At 40.9% G+C, this 21,189-nt stretch overlaps 2 protein-coding genes across 8 annotated transcripts in view; both read right to left on the bottom strand.

Annotated features, from left to right (window-relative positions):
- LOC131741734 (zinc finger protein 75A-like) overlaps positions 1-21,189 on the bottom strand; it is a 64,483-nt gene that overhangs the window by 2,574 nt on the left and 40,720 nt on the right. The window contains exons 7-8 of one of the 7 annotated variants that reach the window (XM_067014022.1): positions 16,354-16,447; positions 11,091-11,260 (exon numbers count right to left, since the gene is read on the bottom strand). In XM_067014022.1, coding sequence (XP_066870123.1) covers positions 16,364-16,447 — 84 coding nt within the window. In that variant the 3' untranslated portion in view covers positions 11,091-11,260; positions 16,354-16,363. Of the gene's footprint in view, positions 1-130; positions 271-6,597; positions 11,261-16,353; positions 16,448-18,591; positions 18,926-21,189 lie in introns of those variants that run through there. The other 6 variants (XM_067014024.1, XM_067014023.1, XM_067014025.1 and 3 more) reach the window with 6 other exon arrangements.
- On the bottom strand, positions 11,255-12,791 carry OR2C1 (olfactory receptor family 2 subfamily C member 1). The gene is given in 1 exon segment (XM_059038623.2): positions 11,255-12,791. A coding segment is annotated over 1 exon segment (996 nt). The 3' UTR covers positions 11,255-11,795.

Raw genomic sequence — 21,189 nt, 5'->3', positions numbered from 1 at the left:
AGCCGGAAAACAGCGCCGCAGGATACGCACAGCCCTCCCCAGCTGGTTCCGCTCCGCCGCTAATTGACAGCAGTCTTCCCCAATGAGGAGATGGGTTCCTCGTTTGCGTCATAACCTGGACCAATAACGCTGTTCGAAAACCTGGGGCCTTGGATCTGGACGTTTGTTAATCCCTCCTATTGGTTACTGCTGCTGTTCTGCTTGACAGGAGCTTCCGCTTCTCTTACTTCGAAGGGTCTTTGTACCAGGCTTACCCGGACTCATACCCTACTTACAGATGTGACAATGATAGTATCAAAAATACGTAACGCTTACTATACGTTTGGCACAGTTTATACACGTACACAGTAACTTATCCTCACACCAATCCTATGAAGCCAATACTATTACCGTCCTCCAGACGAGAAAACTGTGACAGAGTTTAAGTGACTGTCTAATCATAGAAGTAGGACTAGAACTCGCTTCTCACCCAATGCTTTTCTTCCCTCTGTTTTAATTTTTTCATATTCCACAAGTATCGCAAAACATTCTCATTTAAAAATGAAGCCTCTCGTCCCTTAACTCCCAAGTTACACTCCCTCTCCAGAGGAAATAACTGTCATTAGTATGTATGTCTTGTGGGACCTTAATCCGTAATTTTGTCTACTTAGTTTATCTTCCAAGTTTTTCTGTTTCAATATATCAACCTCATCTTTATTTTTTAAAAAACTCCTGTGTTGGGCTTCCCTGGTGGCGCAGTGGTTGAGAATCCGCCTGCCGATGCAGGGGACACGGGTTCGTGCCCCGGTCTGGGAAGATCCCACATGCCGCGGAGCGGCTGGGCCCGTGAGCCATGGCCGCTGAGCCTGCGCATCCGGAGCCTGTGCTCCGCAAGGGAGAGGCCACAACAGTGAGGCCCGCATACCACAAAAAAAAAAAAAAAAAAAAAAAAAAAAAAAAAAAAAAAAAAAAAAAAAAAAAAACACCTCCTGTGTTTGGCATTTACCATTATGTGTTCAATCTTCAATCATTTCCCTTTTGATGGACATTCAAATACTTTTCTAATTTTCGTGTGTGTGTGTGTGTGTGTGTGTGTGTGTGTGTGTGTGTGTGATTCTGGATTGGGATATTCTGGATATATTCTGAAGAGGGAGCCCATGGGTTGGGATAAGAGTGTGTGGGAAAGAACAGTGGAGGCTTCTCTCTGCCTTTATTCTGGCCCCACTTCATCAATCCATCATTTATAAACAATCTGGTTGCACAGTGAGAGTAGTACTCCATCAGGATATAAATGGAGAGAGCTGGGATGTGATATAGACTGATAAACCTCCTTCGGGTAAGTATTCCATCTCTGATTAAGTACAACACTGAGCAGTTTTCTCTAAGCACTGTCACATGCACTATCTACTTTGATCCTTACATTGTTTCCGCCATCTACTATATTCACATTTCAGATGATGAAACAGAGCGCTAGAGAGGGTTGATAAAACATAAGCCTGGAACATCTTGATGTGGCAGAAAGCAAGGAAATGCTCAAGGAATATGGGGACAAGTCAAAAAACACAAAAGCCAGTTTGAATGGACTCCCAGTGATTAAACAAGGGACAACAATATAATGATATTAAAAAGTTATAAACCATAGAATAGAATAGGAAACATTGATTCTGTAAGATATAAATAAAAGATTAAATTGAGTTTCATTAGTATCGGGATATTTAAGTAGTTTCAAAGTATTTCTCTGTAAAATGCTTATTAATTACAAAGTAGGAAATAATGGAAAAGCCTAGCAGACACCACCTTCATTTAGTGATCCAAGTAACATCACTAGTAATGGGAGACATTAAAATTTACACCACCTGTCTTAGTCTGCTTAGGCTGCCATAATAAATACCATAGACTGAGTGATTTAAACAATAGGAATTAATTTTCTCACAATTATGGAGCCTGGAAACCCAAGATTAAGGTTCTGGCAGGATTCAGTTTCTGGTGAGGGCTCGTTCCTGGCTTGCAGAAGGCTGCTTTGTCCACAGTTGGCCTTTCCTTTGACTATGTGTGGAGAGAGAAAGATCTCCCTCTCCTTCTTCTCTCTGTAGTTCACCAATCCCATCAGATGAGGGGTGCACCCTTATGATACCACTTAACCCTAATTACCTCCTAAAGGCTCTATGTTCAAATACAATTAATTACATTGGGATTTAGGGTTTCAGTATATGAATTTTCAGGTGGGGTACAAATTCAGTCCATAGCACCACCTGATAGCATACGATGAGAAGAATGCAACATCATGTGTGTGGAATTCCTGACAAAGATGAACTGAATCTAACTATGAGGAAAAAAACTGAAATTGAGTTATGTTCTACTAAATAACTGGATGACCTTTTAAAGTTTCAGGGTCACGAAAGTCAAGAAAAGACAGAGGAACAATTTCAGACTGACAGGGACTAAGGAGACATGACAACTACATGCAACATGTAATTTTGAACAGAATCCTTTTGCTATGAAATACATTATTGGGACAACTGGCAAAAGCTAAATGGGGTCTCAGGATTACATAATATAATGTATTGATGTTCATTTAGTAATTTTGATGGCTACATGGTGGTCCTGTAGGAGAAGGTCCTTGTTTGTTAGTGATACACAGTAAAATATTTGGGGAAGACAGAGTATCATGCTGTCAACTTACTCTCAAATGGTCCAGGGAGAGAAAGTCCTTTATATCATGCTTCCAACTTTTCTGTAAGTTTCTGATTATTACAAAAAGAAAAATAATTTGGAAAAGGCACAAACTTTAGAGTCAAGAGTACTTGGGTTTGATTCCCAGACCTACCACTGTCTGCTGGGAGCATATTTCCTCTTGTGCTCCAATGTCCTCATCTTAAAATGAGGATGGTATAGGTTGTTGTGAGGATTAAAGGAGTTGATCCTATAAAGGGTTTAGATTGTTACATAGCCCAGGATAAGTACTCAGTAAAGTTGATGTGCTCTATTCATCTATATAGTCAAATAAACTGGACTTTTCCACCCAATCGTTAATGGAGCGTCTAATTTAGCATTCACATACTAGAGCATAAGCTCACCAAGCCAAAGGCACTTTCCAACTCTTATTTCTCACCATCTCCTTTATTCCAACATCTCCTAACCACGCCATGTAATTGAACCTGAAGGCTGTGAAGACAGAAAAAGGACCGACTCCCTTCACTGACAGGTTCAAATTTTAGTCATTGCACTCACTTTGCTAGGATACAGGGCAAAGTGGGACTTGGTCAGACTTTGTGAAAGGCTCTAAGAGATGGGCTCTTAAATTCACTTAAATCCACTGACCACACTAGCATATTCAAATTCTCTACATTTATGTTTTACTAAGGTTGGTGAACCTTCTATAGTTCTTGGTATATCTTTGGTTTTTCATTTTTTTGAATTTCCAACTGAATAAGACACAAAACATATTTTTTCTTCTGAAACCCTAGAAATGGAACATCAAAGTCCTTAATAACAAGGAGCTTCCCTCACATTTAATGGCTTTTTCCAAATTTTTGACTTTGTTTCACGCACACTACTGAGAATGGAAAACAAATATGTGTACACTTTGATGATGGCGTATGTGATCCCCATGATGCATTTATGTCCCAAGCTTTTTCTCCTCCCTCTAATTCTCTGTCTTACTATGCCCCTAACTGCAAGTTAGATTCAAAACGTCCTGTACTTTCCGTAGGGAGGCTCTGCAAAACTCTGAAGTGTTTGAAGAACACCTGTCTATTTTCTTCCTATTTTCCCCCAAGTAATTTTGCAATTTAAACGAATTAGCTAGGGGATATCTCCTTGGAAAGTACAGTTCTCATATTAATCAACTGGCATTCTGTTGTGTATATCAACGTAGGAGCTTGGTCATTGTGATTCTACCTCCTGAGAACTTCATCTAATCTGAGAGTGCTGATCAATAAAACTTTTGAGCCTGCAAGACTCTGGACTTTGATGAACTCACCAAGATTATGCTGCTAGGTGGCTAGTCCTGGAGACATACTTCAGTATTACTGTGTAAGGAACTGAGACAATAGATCATGGTTCTGATCTAAAACTAGAAAAACAAATTCAGGTTGGGACAATATAATTAGATGTCTTTGGGGAGGCATTATGCAAATGTGGAAAGAGGGGAAACATCATTGTTTGTTCAGCATTGTCCAAGTGACAGGATGACCCCAAAATGGCAAATATGAAAATGGTTCATTTGACATTTTTAGTTCCTAGTGTGAAAAAGGGAGATTCATGAGGCTTGTTAATTAATGCAACTCACTAAGTTCATTCATTGAGCATGTACTACGTATGAGGCATGTGTTTAGGTGTTATGAAGGACACAAGACTCTTTAGAAAGTAGCCCTAAAATCATTGATCATCTTTTCTCTGGTAATGTAGTTGCCAAGTAACTTTCTCATATTAACCCAGCTTCTCTCCCTGGGAAAAGAACATATGAACTGCACTGGCAAGTGTGGATTCCCTTGGCAATTCTAGTGATGTGAAGAATCACGTACTGGCATTCTAATTCCAATACCTGAGTTCTTTGGTAAGTCATGGTGTGCTGGACTGATTGCTGAATTTTAGAAACTTTAGGGGTGAAAGACTAGATCATGAGGCAGAGGAGATGCTTTACAAATGGATGATCTTTCCTGGGCTCTTAAACTTGCTTAAGGAATCTCAGAGCATTCCATAATCCACTGACCATACTAGTATATCCAAATACTGGTAGCAAATCTGATGGCTGGGACTTTGGTGAAGAAATGATTTAATTAATTAATTAATTAATTAGTTTTTTTGGCCGCGTGGCATGCGGGATCTTAGTTCCCCAACCAGGGATCAAACCCGCACCCCCTGCAGTGGAAGAGTGGAGTCTCAACCACTGGACCGCCAGGGAAGTCCCAGTGAGAAAATAATTTAAATAAAACTATTTAATTGAAAGAAAAATGGTCTTGGTAATTCCCCAGCAGTTCAGTGGTTAGGACTCCAGCCTACCACTGCAGGGGGCAGTGGTTCGATCCCTGGTCGAGAAACTAAGATCCCACAAGCTGGAGGGCACGGCCAAAAAGAAAAGAAAAGAAAAATGGTCTTCTTACCATTTCTTTTTTTTGAATTTTATTTTATTTATTTTTTTATACAGCAGGTTCTTATTAGTTATCCATTTTGTACATATTAGTGTATACATGTCAATCCCAATCTCTCAATTCATCACACCACCACGACCCACCCCCCACTGCCACTTTCCCCCCTTGGTGTCCATATGTTTGTTCTCTGCATCTGGGTCTCAATTTCTGCCCTGCAAACCAGTTCATCTGTACCATTTTTCTAGGTTCCACATATGTGCGTTAATATACGATATTTGTTTTTCTCTTTCTGACTTACTTCACTCTGTATGAAAGTCACAAGGTCTATCCACGTTTCTACAAATGACCTGATTTCATTCTTTTTATGGCTGAGTAATATTCCATTGTATATATGTACCACATCTTCTTTATCCATTCATCTGTCGATGGGCATTTAGGTTGCTTCCATGTCCTGGGTATTGTAGATAGCGCTGCAATGAACATTGGGTGCATGTGTCTTTTTGAATTATGGTTTTCTCTGGGTATATACCCAGTAGTGTGATTGCTGGGTCATATGGTAATTCTTAGTTTTTTAAGGAACCTCCATACTGTTCTCCATAGTGGCTGTATCAATTTACATTCCCACCAACAGTGCAACAGGGTTCCCGTTTCTCCACACCCTCTCCAGCATTTGTTGTTTGCAGATTTTCTGATGATGCCCATTCTAACTGGTGTGAGGCGATACCTCATTGTAGTTTTGATTTGCATTTATCTAATAATTAGTGATGTTGAGCAGCTTTTCATGTGTTTCTTGGCCATCTGTATGTCTTCTTGGAGAAATGTCTATTTAGGTCTTCTGCCCATTTTTGGATTGAGTTGTTTGCTTTTTAAATGTTGAGCTGCATGAGCTGTTTACATATTTTGGAGACTAATCCTTTGTCCATTGATTTGTTTGCAAATATTTTCTCCCATTCTGAGTGTTGTCTTTTCGTCTTGTTTGTAGTTTCCTTTGCTGTGCAAAAACTTTTAAGTTTCATAAGGTCCCATTTGTTTATTTTTGTTTTTATTTCCATCACTCTAGGAGGTGGATCAAAAAAGACCTTGCCGTGATTTATGTCAAAGAGTGTTCTTCCTATGTTTTCCTCTAAGAGTTTTATAGTGTCCGTTCTTACATTTAGGTCTCTAATCCATTTTGAGTGTATTTTTGTGTACGCTGTTAGGGAGTGTTCTAATTCCATTCTTTTACATGTAGCTGTCCAGTTCTCCCAGCACCACTTATTGAAGAGACTGTCTTTTCTCCATTGTATATCCTTGCCTCCCTTGTCATAGATTAGTTGACCATAGGTGCGTGGGTTTATCTCTGGGCTTTCTATCCTGTTCCATTGATCTATATTTCTGTTTTTGTGCCAGTACCATATTGTCTTGATTATTGTAGTTTTGTACTATAGTCTGAAATCCGGGAGCCTGATTCCTCCAGCTCCGTTTTTTTCCCTCAAGACTGCATTGGCTATTCAGGGTCTTTTGTGTCTCCAAACAAATTTTAAGATTTTTTTTTCTAGTTCTGTAAAAAATACCATCGGTAATTTGATAGGGATTGCATTGAATCTGTAGATTGCTTTGGGTAGTATAGTCATTTTCACAATATTCATTCTTCCAATCCAAGAACATGGTATATCTCTCCATCTTTTGGTATCATCTTTACTTTCTTTCATCAGTGTCTTATAGTTTTCTGCATAGAGGTCTTCTGTCTCCTTAGGTAGGTTTATTCCTAGGGATTTTATTCTTTTTTTGCAATGGTAAATGGGAGTGTTTCCTTAATTTCTCTTTCAGATTTTTCATCATTAGTGTATAGGAATGCAAGAGATTTCTGTGCATTAATTTTGTATCCTGCAACTTTACCATATTCATTGATTAGCTCTAGTAGTTTTCTGGTGGCATTTTTAGGATTCTCTATGTATAGAATCATGTCATCTGTAAACAGTGACAGTTTTAATTCTTCTTTTCCAATTTGTATTCCTTTTATTTCTTTTTCTTCTCTGATTGCTGTGGCTAGGACTTCCAAAACTATACTGAATAATAGTGGTGAGAGTGGACATCCTTGCCTTGTTCCTGATATTAGAGGAAATGCTTTCATTTTTAACCATTGGGAATGATGTTTGCTGTGGGTTTGTTGTATATGCCCTTTATTATATTGAGATAGGTTCCCTCTATGCCCACTTTCTTGAGAGTTTTTATCATAAATGGGTGTTGAATTTTATCAAAAGCTTTTTCTGCATCTATTGAGATGATTATATGATTTTTCTTCTTCAATTTGTTAATATGGTATCACATAGATTGATTTGTGTATATTGAAGAATCCTTGCATCTCTGCGATAAATCCCATTAGATCACAGTGTATGATCCTTTTAATGTGTTGTTGGATTCTGTTTGCTAGTATTTTGTTGAGGATTTTTGCATCTATATTCATCAGTGATATTGGTCTGTAATTTTCTTTTTTTGTAGTATCTTTGTCTGGTTTTGGTATCAGGGTGATGGTGGCTTCATAGAATGAGTTTGGGAGTGTTCCTTCCTCTGCAATTTTTTGGAAGAGTTTGAGAAGGATGAGTGTTAGCTCTTCTCTAAATGTTTGATAGAATTCACCTGTGAAGCCATCTGGTCCTGGACTTTTGTGTGTTGGAAGATTTTTAATCACAGTTTCAATTTCATTACTTGTGATTGGTCTGTTCGTATTTTCTATTTCTTCCTGGTTCAGTCTTGGAAGGTTATACCTTTCTAAGAATTTGTCCATTTCTTCCAGGTTGTCCATTTTATTGGCATAGAGTTGCTTATACTAGTCTCTTAGGATGCTTTGTATTTCTGCGGTGTCTGTTGTAACTTCTCCTTTTTCATTTCTAATTTTAATGATTTGAGTACTCTCCCTCTTTTTCTTGATGAGTCTGGCTAATGGTTTATCAATTTTTTTTACCTTCTCAGAGAACCAGCTTTTAGTTTTATTGATCTTTGCTATTGTTTTATTTGTTTCTATTTCATTTATTTCTGCTCTGATCTTTATGATTTCTTTCCTTCTACTAACTTTGGGTTTTGTTTGTTCTTCTTTCTCTAGTTCCTTTAGGTATAAGGTTAGATTGTTTATGTGAGATGTTTGTTGTTTCTTGAGGTAGGATTGTATTGCTATTAACTTCCCTCTTAGAATTGCTTTTGCTGCATCCCATAGGTTTTGGATCGCAGTGTTTTCATTGTCATTTGTCTCTAAGTATTTTTTGATTTCCTCTTTGATTTCTTCAGTGATCTCTTGGTTATTTAGTAAAGTATTGTTTAGTCTCCATGTGTTTGTGTTTTTTGCTTTTTTCCCCTGTAACTGATTTCTAATCTCATAGTGTTGTGGTCAGAAAAGATGCTTAATATGATTTCAATTTTCTTAAATTTACTGAGGCTTGATTTGTGACCCAAGATGTGATCTATCCTAGAGAATGTTCTGTGCGCATTTGGAAAGAAAGTGTAATCTGCGGTTTTTGGATGGAATGTCCTATATCAATTAAATCTATCTGGTCTATCGTGTCAATTAAAGCTTGTGTTTCCTTATTAATTTTCTGTTTGGATGATCTGTCTATTGGTGTAAGTGAGGTGTTAAAGTCCCCCACTATTATTGTGTTACTGTTTATTTCCTATTTTATAGCTGTTAGTAGTTGCCTTATGTATTGAGGTGCTCCTATGTTGGGTGCATATATATTTATAATTGTTGTATCTTCTTGGATTGATCCCTTGATCATTATGTAGTGTCCTTCCTTGTCTCTTGTAACTTTCTTTCTTTCTTTCTTTCTTTCTTTCTTTCTTTCTTTCTTTCTTTCTTTCTTTCTTTCTTTCTTTCTTTCTTTCTTTCTTTCTTTCTTTCTTTCTTTCTTTCTTTCTTTCTTTTGCTGTACGCAGGCCTCTCACTGCTGGTCTTCTCCCATTGCGGAGCACAGGCTCCGGACGCGCAGGCTCAGCACCCATGGCTCACGGGCCCAGCTGCTCCGCGGCATGTGGGATCCTCCTGGACCGGGGCATGAACCCATGTCCCCTGCACTGGCAGGCAGACTCTCAACCACTGCGCCACCAGGGAAGCCCACATTCTTTATTTTAAAGTCTATTTTATCCAATATGAGTATTGCTACTCCAGCTTTCTTTTGATTTCCATTTGCATGGAATATCTTTTTCCATCCTCACACTTTCAGTCTGTATGTGTCCCTAGGCCTGAAGTGGGTCTCTTGTAGACAGCATATATATGGGTCTTGCTTTTGTATCCATTCAGCAAGCCTGTGTGTTTTGGTTGGAGCATTTAATCCATTCACGTTTAAGGTAATTATCAATATGTATGTTCTGGGTTTGTTTTTGTAGGCCCTTTTCTTCTCTTGTGTTTCCCACTTAGAGAAGTTCCTTTAGCATTTGTTGTAGAGCTGGTTTGGTGGTGTTGAATTCTCTTAGCTTTTGGTTGTCTGTAAAGCTTTTGATTTCTCCATCGAATATGAATGAGATCCTTGCCGGTTAGAGTAATCTTGGTTGTAGGTTCTTCCCTTTCATCACTTTAAATATGTCATGCCACTCCCTTCTGGCTTGTAGAGTTTCTGCTGAGAAATCAGCTGTTAACCTTATGGGAGTTCCCTTGTATGTTATTTGTCGGTTTTCCCTTGCTGCTTTCAATAATTTTTCTCTGTCTTTAATTTTTGCCAACGTGATTACTATGTGTCTCGGCATGTTTCCTTGGGTTTATCCTGTATGGGACTCTCTGCACCTCCTGGACTTGGGTGGCTATTTCCTTTCCCATGTTAGGGAAGTTTTCGACTATAATCTCTTGAAATATTTTCTCAGGTCCTTTCTCTCTCTATTCTCCTTCTGGGACCCCTATAATGTGAATGTTTCTGCGTTTAATGTTGTCCCAGAGGTCTCTTAGGCTGTCTTCATTTCTTTTTATTCTTTTTTCTTTATTCTGTTCTGCAGCAGTGAATTCCACCATTCTGTGTTCCAGGTCACTTATCCGTTCTTCTGCCTCAGTTATTCTGCTATTGATTCCTTCTAGTGTAGTTTTCATTTCAGTTATTGTATTGTTCATCTCTGTTATTTTGTTCTTTAATTATTCTAGGTCTTTGTTAAACATTTCTTGCATCTTCTCAATCTTTGCCTCCATTCTTTTTCTGAGGTCCTGGATCATCTTCACTATCATTATTCTGAATTATTTTTCTGGAAGGTTGCCTATCTCCACTTTATTTAGTTGTTTTTCTGGGGTTTGTCTTGTTCCTTCACTGGTACATAGCCCTCTGCCTTTTCATCTTGTCTATCTTTCTGTGAATGTGGTTTTTGTTCCACAGGCTGCAGGATTGTTGTTCTTCTTGCTTCTGCTGTCTGCCCTCTGGTGGATGAGGCTCTCTAAGAGGCTTGTACAACTTTCCTGATGGGAGCGACTGATGGTGGGTAGAACTGGCTGTTGCTCTGGTGGCAGAGCTCAGTAAAACTTTAATCCACTTGTCCGCTGATGGGTGGGGCTGGGTTCCCTCCCTGTTGGTTGTTCGGCCTGAGATGCCCCAACCCTGGAGCCTACCCTGGCTTTTTTGTGGGGCTAGTGTCAGACTCTGGGAGGGCTCATGCCAAGAAGTACTTCCCAGAACTTCTGCTGCCAGTGTCCTTGTCCACACTGTGAGACCCCCACCCCTGCCTCTGCAGGAGACCCTCCAACACTAGCAAGTAGGTCTAGTTCAGTCTCCTATGGGGGGGTCACTGCTCCTTCCCCTGGGACCCGATGTGCACACTACTTTGTGTGTGCTCTCCAAGAGTGGAGTTTCTGTTTCCCCCAGTCCTGTCAAAATCCTACAGTCAGATCCTGCTCGCCTTCAAAGTCTGATCCTCTGGGAATTCCTTCTCCTGTTGCCAGACCCCCAGGTTGGAAGCCTGACGTGGGGCTCAGAACCTTCACTCCAGTGGGTGTACTTCTGTGGTATAAGTGTTCTCCCGTTTGTGAGTCACCCACCCAGAAGTTATGGAATTTGATTTTATTGTGCCCCTCTTACTGTCTCATTGTGGCTTCTCCTTTGTCTTTGGATGTGGGGTATCTTTTTTGGTGAGTTGCAGTGTCTTCCTGTTGATGATTGTTCAGCAGTTAGTTGTGATTCCGATGCTCTCGCAAGAGGGAGTGAGAGCACGTCCTTCTACTCCGTCATGTTGAACCAATCTCTTTCCTATCATTTCTCATTCAACATTGGATAAGGCGAAAGGGAAAATGGAATGTAGACATAAAGGAGAGGTTAAACAAGATGACAGAGGGACATATGGCTGGGAAGTGTGGGTAGATAGACTGAAATATTAAGAAAAGACAAAGAGAGATAGACAAAGATGATGGATGGATAGGGTGCAAAGATGAATTCTTGGGTTTTCAACTGGGGCTAACAAAACCTGGCTTGATTTTATGGAATTATATAAGATACTGCCAAGTGGAGGTGCTTTCTTTAGAAAAGTACAGAATTCTCTAAAGATACAATAATACATATGTGATATTTATTACATGTAATAAAATGTGGACAGCAGTGACAGTGAGCTAAGTCTGTACTAAGTCAACAACCTCTGAGCCATTGATGACACATCTGCCCTGTTATCTGTGGTCCACAGTAGGATATTTAGTAAAGAAGTGTAAAACATTAGAAATAACATTAACCAGGTACCAACAGCTTAGTGCTGTCAAGAACATGCTTGTACTGCTGTCAGTACTCCTCATGTTCACCTGGCCAGAGAGAATGAGAAAAAACTTGTAGAGATGAAGAGGTGGTAAATGATAGAGTTTTCCCTTCCTTCAGCTGACTTCCCCAGCAGCCTCCTCAGCGCTCCCTTCACCTCCTTGTTCCTCAGAGTGTAAATTAGAGGATTCACCATGGGTGTGACCACAGAGTAGAAGAGGGAAATGAATTTGTCCTGGTTGCTGGTCTTAGCTGGAAGCAGATACCCATAGATAGCTGAGCCATAAAAGAGGCGCACCACCACCAGATGAGAGAGGCAGGTGTTCAAGGTCTTTCTCTGTCCCTTGGCCGAGTGGATCTTCAGCACTGCCTGAGCTATGTAGCAGTAGCAGATCAGGATGATGCTTAATGGGACAGTGGTGAAGAAGGTGCAGACAACGTTGAGCACAGCCTCATTGAGACTTGTGTCTCCACAGGCTAGTTTGATCATGGCGGGCACCTCACACAGGAAGCTGTCCACCCTCTGGTACCCTCACAAAGGGAGCTACAGAGTGAATGTTGACTGGACCACAGAGTTGCCCAAGCCACCCAACCAGGCAATGGCAGCCAGCAGCCAGAAGATCCGGGGGTTCATGATGGTGGTGTAGTGCAGGGGCCAGCACACCGCAACATAGCAGTCAAATGCCATCACCACCAGCAGGATGCACTCAGTAGCCCCTAGCCAGAGGAAAACATTGAGTTGGGTCACACATCTACCAGAGCTGATGGTCTTGTCTGATCCCCACAAGATGATCAGCATTTGGGGGACTGAGCTAGTAGTAAAAGCAAGATCCAGGGAGGAGAGGTTGCTGAGGAAGAAGTACATGGGTGTGTGAAGACGGGCATCCAGGCTGCAAAGCAGGATCATGGTTGAGTTCCCAACGAGGGTCAACAAGTAGGAGAAGAGGATGACTACAAAAAAGATTATCTCTAGCTGGGGATGGTCAGATACACCCATCAGAATAAATCTCTCCAAGGAGCTTCTGTTGGCCCTTTCCATCACTGGTTGCCTTCAGTCACTTGAGGAATCTGTCCAGGGACAACCAGGAGTAAAGCAAGTGAAGAAGAAGCTACTGGATTAGGTGGATCTGCATCAGTGCAGGTCTGATGTCGCCGGCCTTCGTAGTTAAGTACCAATTTAAATTTTATGATTGCAAGGTTTCATTGCAATCCCCAGACACTGTCAGTCCCACAATGAATGGAAACTTTATTCCATCTGAATATCAAACATGAGCTATCACAAAAATGAAGGAAGTGCCTCACGAAGAACAAAAAGATCAGGGTCTTCAGTTCAACACAGTGATGACCCAAGAAATTCATCTTTGCACCCTGTCCATCCATCATCTTTGGTCATGATGAAGGAGTGTGAACTCTTTCAGTCCAAAAGGGTAGAAGGAGTTGACCATTGGAATTAAATGTGGAAATTCTCAAAAAATACTAATTTCCCCAGCTAAGGTTTTGGTATACTCAGGGGAAGGGTATTTGGAAAAATTTGGAAAAATTCCAAATTTGGAATGTTTGGAATTCCAACATTTGGAAAACTTCCCCAAATATTTCTGATAAATTTCTCCCGTTCTCTTCTATATCCCTCCCCTCCCAAGTGAAAACTCCTGGTCTAGAAAGATGAAGTTTGAGGGAGAAGGTGATGAGTCTATACAATCATGAAAAGAATGGGAAGCATGAATATAGACATATTCATCAAATACAGAAGATACAAATACGTGAGTTAAAAGGGGGTAAATGTAGAACAGAACAAAACTTCATGTAAGCCCAAGTAGTGTAGGTGGAACAGGCTAAAGATAGAAACAGGGTCTACCCCAAAAGGAGTTAAATCAGTTACAGGATACCCATAATTAGAAAAGGAAAATAGAAGATTTCAGAGGGGATCCCCGAAAGTTTGAGGTATATGACCACTATGCCCACCTCTAAACCATGAAGTAATTCTTAACATCTCATAAACAAAAATTACCTCTTGTTAATAATGGGCCAATTACCATCTCCCTTCTTTGGGCAAGACCTAGCCTTTACTGAAGATCACGAAACAAAGCCCATCCCCCTTCTTTGGCTAATAAATGAAAGGATCTGAGAAGAAAACAAAAATAGTCTTGGGTCAGCTGTCCTCATCTGGACGCTGAAGACTGGGAGTAAATGCTCTGCTCTTCCTCTGAATCATGACATGTCCCACAGGAACCCTGGCTTGCCACGCCCAAAGAGCAGGCTTGATGGGAGTTTCTACTCAAGGGAAGTGTGCACGTGTGCTTATCTGGTTCTGGTGCTCCAGACAGGGACCACTTGGCTACACCTCTTGGCTGAAGACCCTGAGAACTGTCCTTTTCATCAATAAGTAGCAAAAATACTGGAGATCCTAATGCTAGATCCCATCCAGATGTCAGGCAGGAAATCTCTTCTAATTGTCTGTTTCTTTAGGTCAACAAGGTATCCTGCTTTTGAGTCAGGGATGATAAAGATTTCAGAGCACTTTTCAACCCTCCTTCATACCTCTATCTAATACCTTAAGAAGAGGTGACTGCTTAGGGCTTCCCTGGTGGCACAGTGGTTAAGAATCCACCTGCCAATGCTGGGGACACGGGTTCGAGCCCTGGTCTGGGAAGATCCCACATGCCGCGGAGCAACTAAGGCCATGCACCACAACTACTGATCCTGCACTCTAGAGCCCGCGAGCCACAACTAGTGAAGCCCGCGCGCCTAGAGCCCGTGCTCTGCAACAAGAGAAGCCACCACAATGAGAAGCCCGCGCCACAACGGAAGAGTAGCCCCCACTCGCCGCAACTAGAGAAAGCCTACACAGCAACAAAGCCCCAGTGAAGCCAAAAATAAATAAATAAAATTAATTAATTAAAAAAGAAGAAGAGGTGACTGCTTATTCTTTTCATTTAGGACTTAAGGGAGCTGAGGAACTGAGGTACCAATCTGGTAGCTCATATTTCTGTTCTTCCTGGTATCCATCTCACTACCTCCTCTTAGAAGTGCTTGTCCTCTTGTACCCCTAGGGGAAAGAAACACAGACAGACATGGCCCATCTTCTTCCATAAGTTGTCTGGTCTCTGGGTGGCTGATGCTTTGTGTCTGCTCAGCTGGGGACTCTTTCGGTCCCCACTCTATGCATACCAGTCAGTACAGAAAAAGGAAAGGGTATATAGTAGGAGGCTGTTGACCCCAGGCGCTCAGAAAGTTCAGGAGGGAATACCATACCAGCTAGATGCTTGGTCTGATCTTGACAAAATCCCCAAGCAATCATGAATGTAACTTCAAGTTTGAATTCAGCAACTTGACTGCTCTTCAGGGTGTTTTCCACCCTTAAAGGGTCTCTCCACTTGGTTCCTAGCTCTCTTGTAATCTGGACTGTTAAATTGATCAGGAAGAGGAGCCTATAAAGGACAATACTGAACTCAGAGGATGTGTCATGTATGGTGCAATTTAGGAGCACCCAGATGGAGTTTGTTTGGCTACAGAAAGAATTTTAGGAATCACTCATGTATGCATAGATGGTTCCCATCTTGGCCTGTCTGTAAATTTGTTTTGAACTTTCAGGATATTGAGAAGAGCAGACAAGACTTGCTTCTTAAAGATAATCCTGGGTGTGGTAATTGCCCACCTTTGCCCAGATTTCTGCCCATTCCTCCCCTAAATTTTACCACAATTCTCAATTGGCCACTCGTGGATTAGCCACAGCAAATACGGAATTTGGAGTTGGCTTTCTCCTATCATGGAAACTGCTCCTGAGCTGTCAGCACTCCCCATATGTGGGTGCAAGTTCTCAGAATTCAAGCCTTGCTTTAATATTAGCCTGAGTAATAAAAGAAAGGGGAATCATAAAAAATAAAAACAAATAAATAAACCTAATCCTGAATTCCTGATTCTGGCAGAAAAGTTTTTATATATGTTTTATTTTAAAATATTTCATTTATGTGGGAGACAGTTGACAGTGATATTCCTGAGAGCTCAGTTTGTGCCTATCTTGCATCTAAGGTCTAAGTTAACCTTTTCATGATGACTTGGTCAGAATTGGAGATAAGGTTTTCAGTGTGAACATTGTGGCAGTATGGCAGGCAAGAGCCACATAACAGAACAAAATTTGTCTAGAAGGTTGAAGTCTAAGGTGGACTTCAGGTATTTGATGGGGTGAACAGGAGTTCTACCCCCGAATCTTAGAATTCAAGAATTAGAGATGTGGGAGTTTGAATCTTAAAAGAGGTAAACATAGGATCAATAAAAGAAAAAGTGACATAGTTCATAGTAAATCTATGGAAATTATTACTCCTAAGAGCAGCACAGTTGAAAAAATATATTAAAATTTAAGATTCATAAAGGGAAGTGAAGGGAATCTACGATGTCTGAAGGGACCTCTACATTTGATGTTTGCGTCAGGGAATCCAACCAAGCTCTCTTAAATTGATTTCTGATGCTACTGTTGGAAAAAGAATTCTGGATGCATGGACTATCAGGCTGTCTAAGGGGGTAATTCTAATGAGCATATGATTTTATAAAATTAAAAGAAGGCTAAATGCATGGCAGTACATCAAATACATATAAAAATTTACCGCCAAAAACTCAGACTGGAAAAGGCTGGATAAGCATGGTGTTCCATCGAGGGTACATTTCTGTGCAAGCTGAGGGCAGTTTGCAGCGGGTCTCCTAAGGGAAAACCGGAGAGAGGAGCACTCGACGTTAGGTCCAGGAAGCTTTCTGCCCTGTCTTGCCTAGGAAGTTCCTTATTGGAGGGTCTTACATTTTTTTTTAAGATTTTTTTTTGTTGCTGTTGTGGACCATTTTAAAAGTCTTTATTGAATCTGTTACAATATTGCTTCTGCTTTATGTTTTTGGTTTTTTGGCCGCGAGGCATGTAGAATCTTAGCCCCCCGACCAGGGATCGAACCCAGACCCCCTGCACTGGGAGGCAAAATCTTAACCACTGGACAGCCAGGAAGTCCCCTGTCAGACATTTTTTAAAAGACATGGAGCATGTGCAGATTTTCAGAGAAGAGGGATAAGGAGGAAATAGGTTCTATGGAAAATGGCCAAGGTGTTAGCTCATTTAAGAAGTGATTAAAGAATGTCTTTGCTATATGGTGTGATTTCAAAGATGCCTGCTTGCAGCACCGCTGCTCACCTTACCGAGGAAAAGCAAAAACAGGCTTAAATTAAAAGCAAGAGAAATTGTGATTATACATTCTGAGATTTTGGCATGATAAAATATTGGCAAGAGAAAAAGGAATTAGAGACTTCGTGTTTAGACATTTGCCTGACCAAGGGCACTGGGCTGTCCCTAAGTCTGCTATGACCCTTTTCTGTTGGAGTATTCTGTTCCTAGGACTTGAATGTGCACACAAAAGTGTCTTTGGGGGGGGGGTCAGGATAAAAATTTTCCAGCTTCTCTCCTAGACATTCTAGAGATGACTTTTATTCAATACAAGTTCTTAATTTGTAGTTTTACAATTCCCCTGTGCAGCTTAAATATTTTTCCTTCCTATCTCTTCTCTTAGCTGATAGAGAAGGTTACAAATGTGCTTGGGGCCCTAATACCATATCACCTCCAACTTTTCCCAGGTAGGAAGAATCCAAAATCAGCCCCTGTAAAAGGCTGTTTCACACGCTCTCTCTTCTCTGATCCCCATGACTGCTCTTTCCTTCTCTACCTTTTTCCCTCTTTGCCTCTCTTTCCCATACCCTGGATTCTCCATTAATAAATGTCTACAGATTTTCTATGGAAACATACCTTTGGCTTCAAGATTCCACCTGAATCTGTCACACTGTCACCAGTACTTGGTGGATCAAGTAGGAGAGAGAGTGTGGAATTAGGATGGTGGCTGTGCTCTGTGGCTGCTCCCCTGCCCTCGAGCTGAGAGCACAGGCTTTTAACCTTGGGGTTGGCCCTGGCCCTCTGAGGAGTGCTGGCTCTGCCACCTGGAAGCCAGGCTCGCTCTGGCTCATTCTGCAGGACCCAAGAGGGGATCTCTGTCCCCCACAGGCAATTAGCACAAAGCACTCGCACGGCTGGAACACAGGAAAAAGGCTGTCCCCGAAGAACTGACTGGTTCTTTCACATGAATTCCATCCTCAAACACAGATTACTAATTGAAAGAGCAATAAGAATAACTGCATTCCTTAAATAATTACTAATTATATAATTTTATCCTTTCCAAGGTACTTTCACAGGATCTAGCTTAGTTGTTAAAATGCTTTCTATGGCAGGTGGTCTTATCCCCACTTGGTAGACAAGTAAACCAAGCATAAAGTGAGAATAAAATGACTTGCTTTGTGTTAAACAGTGTTCGTTTTCTCACGAGGCATAAACAGACCATTCTATGTAGAGGAAGTTAGTATTTTTTTGAAGTATAGTTGATTTACATATATTTTTGAAGTACAGTTGATTTACATATAGCCGATATTATGTTAGTTTCAGGTGTACAATATAGTGGTTCAGTATTTTTTATAGATTATAGTCCATTTAAAGTTATTACAAAATATTGGCTGTATTTCCCGTGCTGTACGATATATGCTTTTTGCTTATTTATTTTCTTTTATTTTTTTAACATCTTTATTGGAGTATAATTGCTTTACAATGGTGTGTTAGTTTCTGCTTTATAACAAAGTGAATCAGTTATACATATACATATGTTCCCATATCTCTTCCCTCTTGCGTCTGCCTCCCTCCCACCCTCCCTATCCCACCCCTCTAGGTGGTCACAAACCACCGAGCTGATCTCCCTGTGCTATGCGGCTGCTTCCCACTAGCTATCTATTTTACGTTTGGTAGTAGATATATGTCCATGCCCCTCTCTCACTTTGTCACAGCTTACCCTTCCCCCGCCCCATATCCTCAAGTCCATTCTCTAGTATGTCTGTGTCTTTTTTTAAGTTATCTTGTTTTTTTTGTTTTTATTTGTTTTTGGCTGCATTGGGTCTCCATTGCTGCGCACGGGTTTTCTCTAGTTGCAGCAAGTGCGGACTACTCTTCATTGCGGTGCGCGGGCTTCTCATTGCGGTGGCTTCTCTTTGTTGTGGAACACAGGCTCTAGGTGCACGGGCTTCAGTCGTTGTGGCACATGGGCCTAGCTGCTCCATGGCATGTGGGATCTTCCCGGACCAGGGCGCGAACCTGTATCCCCTGTACTGTCAGGCAGATTCTTAACCACTGAGCCACCAGGGAAGTCCCACTTATTTATTTTATACATAGTCGTTTGTATCTCTTAATTCCCTACCCCTATCTTGCCCCTTCCCCGTCCTTAGCCCCACAGGTAACCACTAGTTTGTTCTCTATATCAGTGAGTCTGTTTCTATTTTCATATATTCATTTATTTTATTTTTTAGATACCACATCTAAGTGATTTGTCTTTGTCTGATTTATTTCACCAAGCATAATACCCTCTAGGTCCATCCACGTTGTTGCAAGTGGCAGAATTTCATTCTATTTTATGTCTGAGTAATATGGCATTGTAAAAATATACCACATCTTCTTTATGTATTCATCTGTTAATGTACACTTAGGTTGCTTCTGTATCATGGCCATTGTAAATAACGCTGCTGTGAACATTGGGGTGCAAGTATATCTTCAAATTAATGTTTTCATTTTCTTCAGATATATACCTATGAGTGGAATTGCTGGATCATATGGTAATTCTATTTTTAGTTTTTTGAGGAACCTCCATACTGTTTTCCATAGTTGCTGCATCAATTTACATTTCCACCAACAATGTAGTAGAGTTCCCTTTTCTCCACATCTTCACCAACATTTGTTATTTGTACACTTTAAAAAAAAAATTTGGCTGCTCTGCGTGACTTGTGGGATCTTAATTCCCCAACCAGGGACTGAACCCGTGCCCTCAGCAGTGGTTTCTGGACCGCCAGGGGATTCCCTGTAGACTTTTTTTTACAATAGCCATTCTGACAGGTATGAGGTGCTCACACCTATCTCATTGTACTTTGGATTTGCATTTCTCTGATGATTAGCAATGTTGAGCATTGCTAATGTCGGCTATGTGTATATCAAATTTTAAAAAATGTCTAATCATGTCTTCTGCCCATTTATAAAATAAATTTTTTTCTTTTAATTTATTTTTGGCGGCATTGGGTCTTCGTTGCTATGCACAGGCCTTCTCTAGTTGCGGCGAGCAGGGTCTAGTCTTTGTTGTGGTGTGCGGGCTTCTCATTGCGGTGACTTCTCTTGTTGCAGAGCACGGGCTCCAGGCATGCGGACTTCAGTAGTTGTGGCATGCAGGCTCAGTAGGTGTGGCTCTCAGGCTCTAGAGCACAGGCTCAGTAGTTGTGGTGCACGGGCTTAGTTGCTCTGCGCCATGTGGGATCTTCCTGGACCAGGACTTGAACCTGTGTCCCCTGCATTGGCAGTCAGATTCTTAACCGCTGCGCCACGAGGGAAGACCTCTTCTGCCCATTTTTATTTTTATTTATTTATTTATTTTTATTTTTAATTTTTTTGTGTGGTATGCGGGCCTCTCATTGCTGTGGCCTCTCCCATTGCAGAGCACAGGCTCCGGACGCGCAGGCTCAGCGGCCATGGCTCACGGGCCCAGTGGCTCTGCGGCATGTGGGATCCTCCCGGACCGGGGCATGAACCCGTGTCCCCTGCGTCGGCAGGCGGACTCTCAACCACTGCGCCACCAGGGAAGCCCTGCCCATTTAAAAATTAGGTTGATTTTTAAAAATTTAGATGTATGAGTTGTTTATATATTTTGGACATTAACTCCTTATTGGTCATATAATTTGAAAATATTTTCTCCCATTCAGTAGGTTGTCTTTTCATTTTTTCAATGGTTTCCTTTGCTGTGCAAAAGCTTTTGTTTAATTAGGTGCCACTTATTTATTTTTGCTTTTGTTACCTTTGCCTTAGGAGACAAATTTAAAAAAAAAATACTGCCATGATTTATGTCAAAGAGTGTTCTGCCTATGTTCTCTTCTGGGAGTTTTATGGTTTCAGGTCTTACATTTAAGTCTTTAATCCACTTTGAGTTCATTTTTGTAAATGGTTTGAGAAAATGTTCTAATGTCTTTTTTTACATGTAGCAGTCCAGTTTTCCCAGCACCACTTATTGGAGAAACTGTTTTTTCTCCATTGTATATTCTTGCCTCCTTTGTCATAGATTAACTGACCATCAGTGCTTGGATTTATTTCTGAGCTACTTTGTTCCATTGATCTATGTGTTTTTGTGCCAGTACCATGCCATTCTAATTACTGTAGCTTTTTAGTAGAGTCTGAACCCAGGGAGTGTTGTACTTCCAGCTTTGTTCATTAATCTCAAGATTGCTTTGGCAATTTGGGGTCTTTTGTGGTTCCACATAAATTTCAGGATTATATGTTTCAGTTCTGTGAAAGATGTCATGGGTATTTTGACAGGGACTGCAATAGGGTAGATTGCTTT

The sequence above is a fragment of the Kogia breviceps genome, chromosome 14 (genome assembly GCF_026419965.1).
Source record: "Kogia breviceps isolate mKogBre1 chromosome 14, mKogBre1 haplotype 1, whole genome shotgun sequence".
NCBI classification, from domain to species: domain Eukaryota; kingdom Metazoa; phylum Chordata; class Mammalia; order Artiodactyla; family Physeteridae; genus Kogia; species Kogia breviceps.
This window is presented reverse-complemented; position numbering and strand designations above follow the sequence as displayed.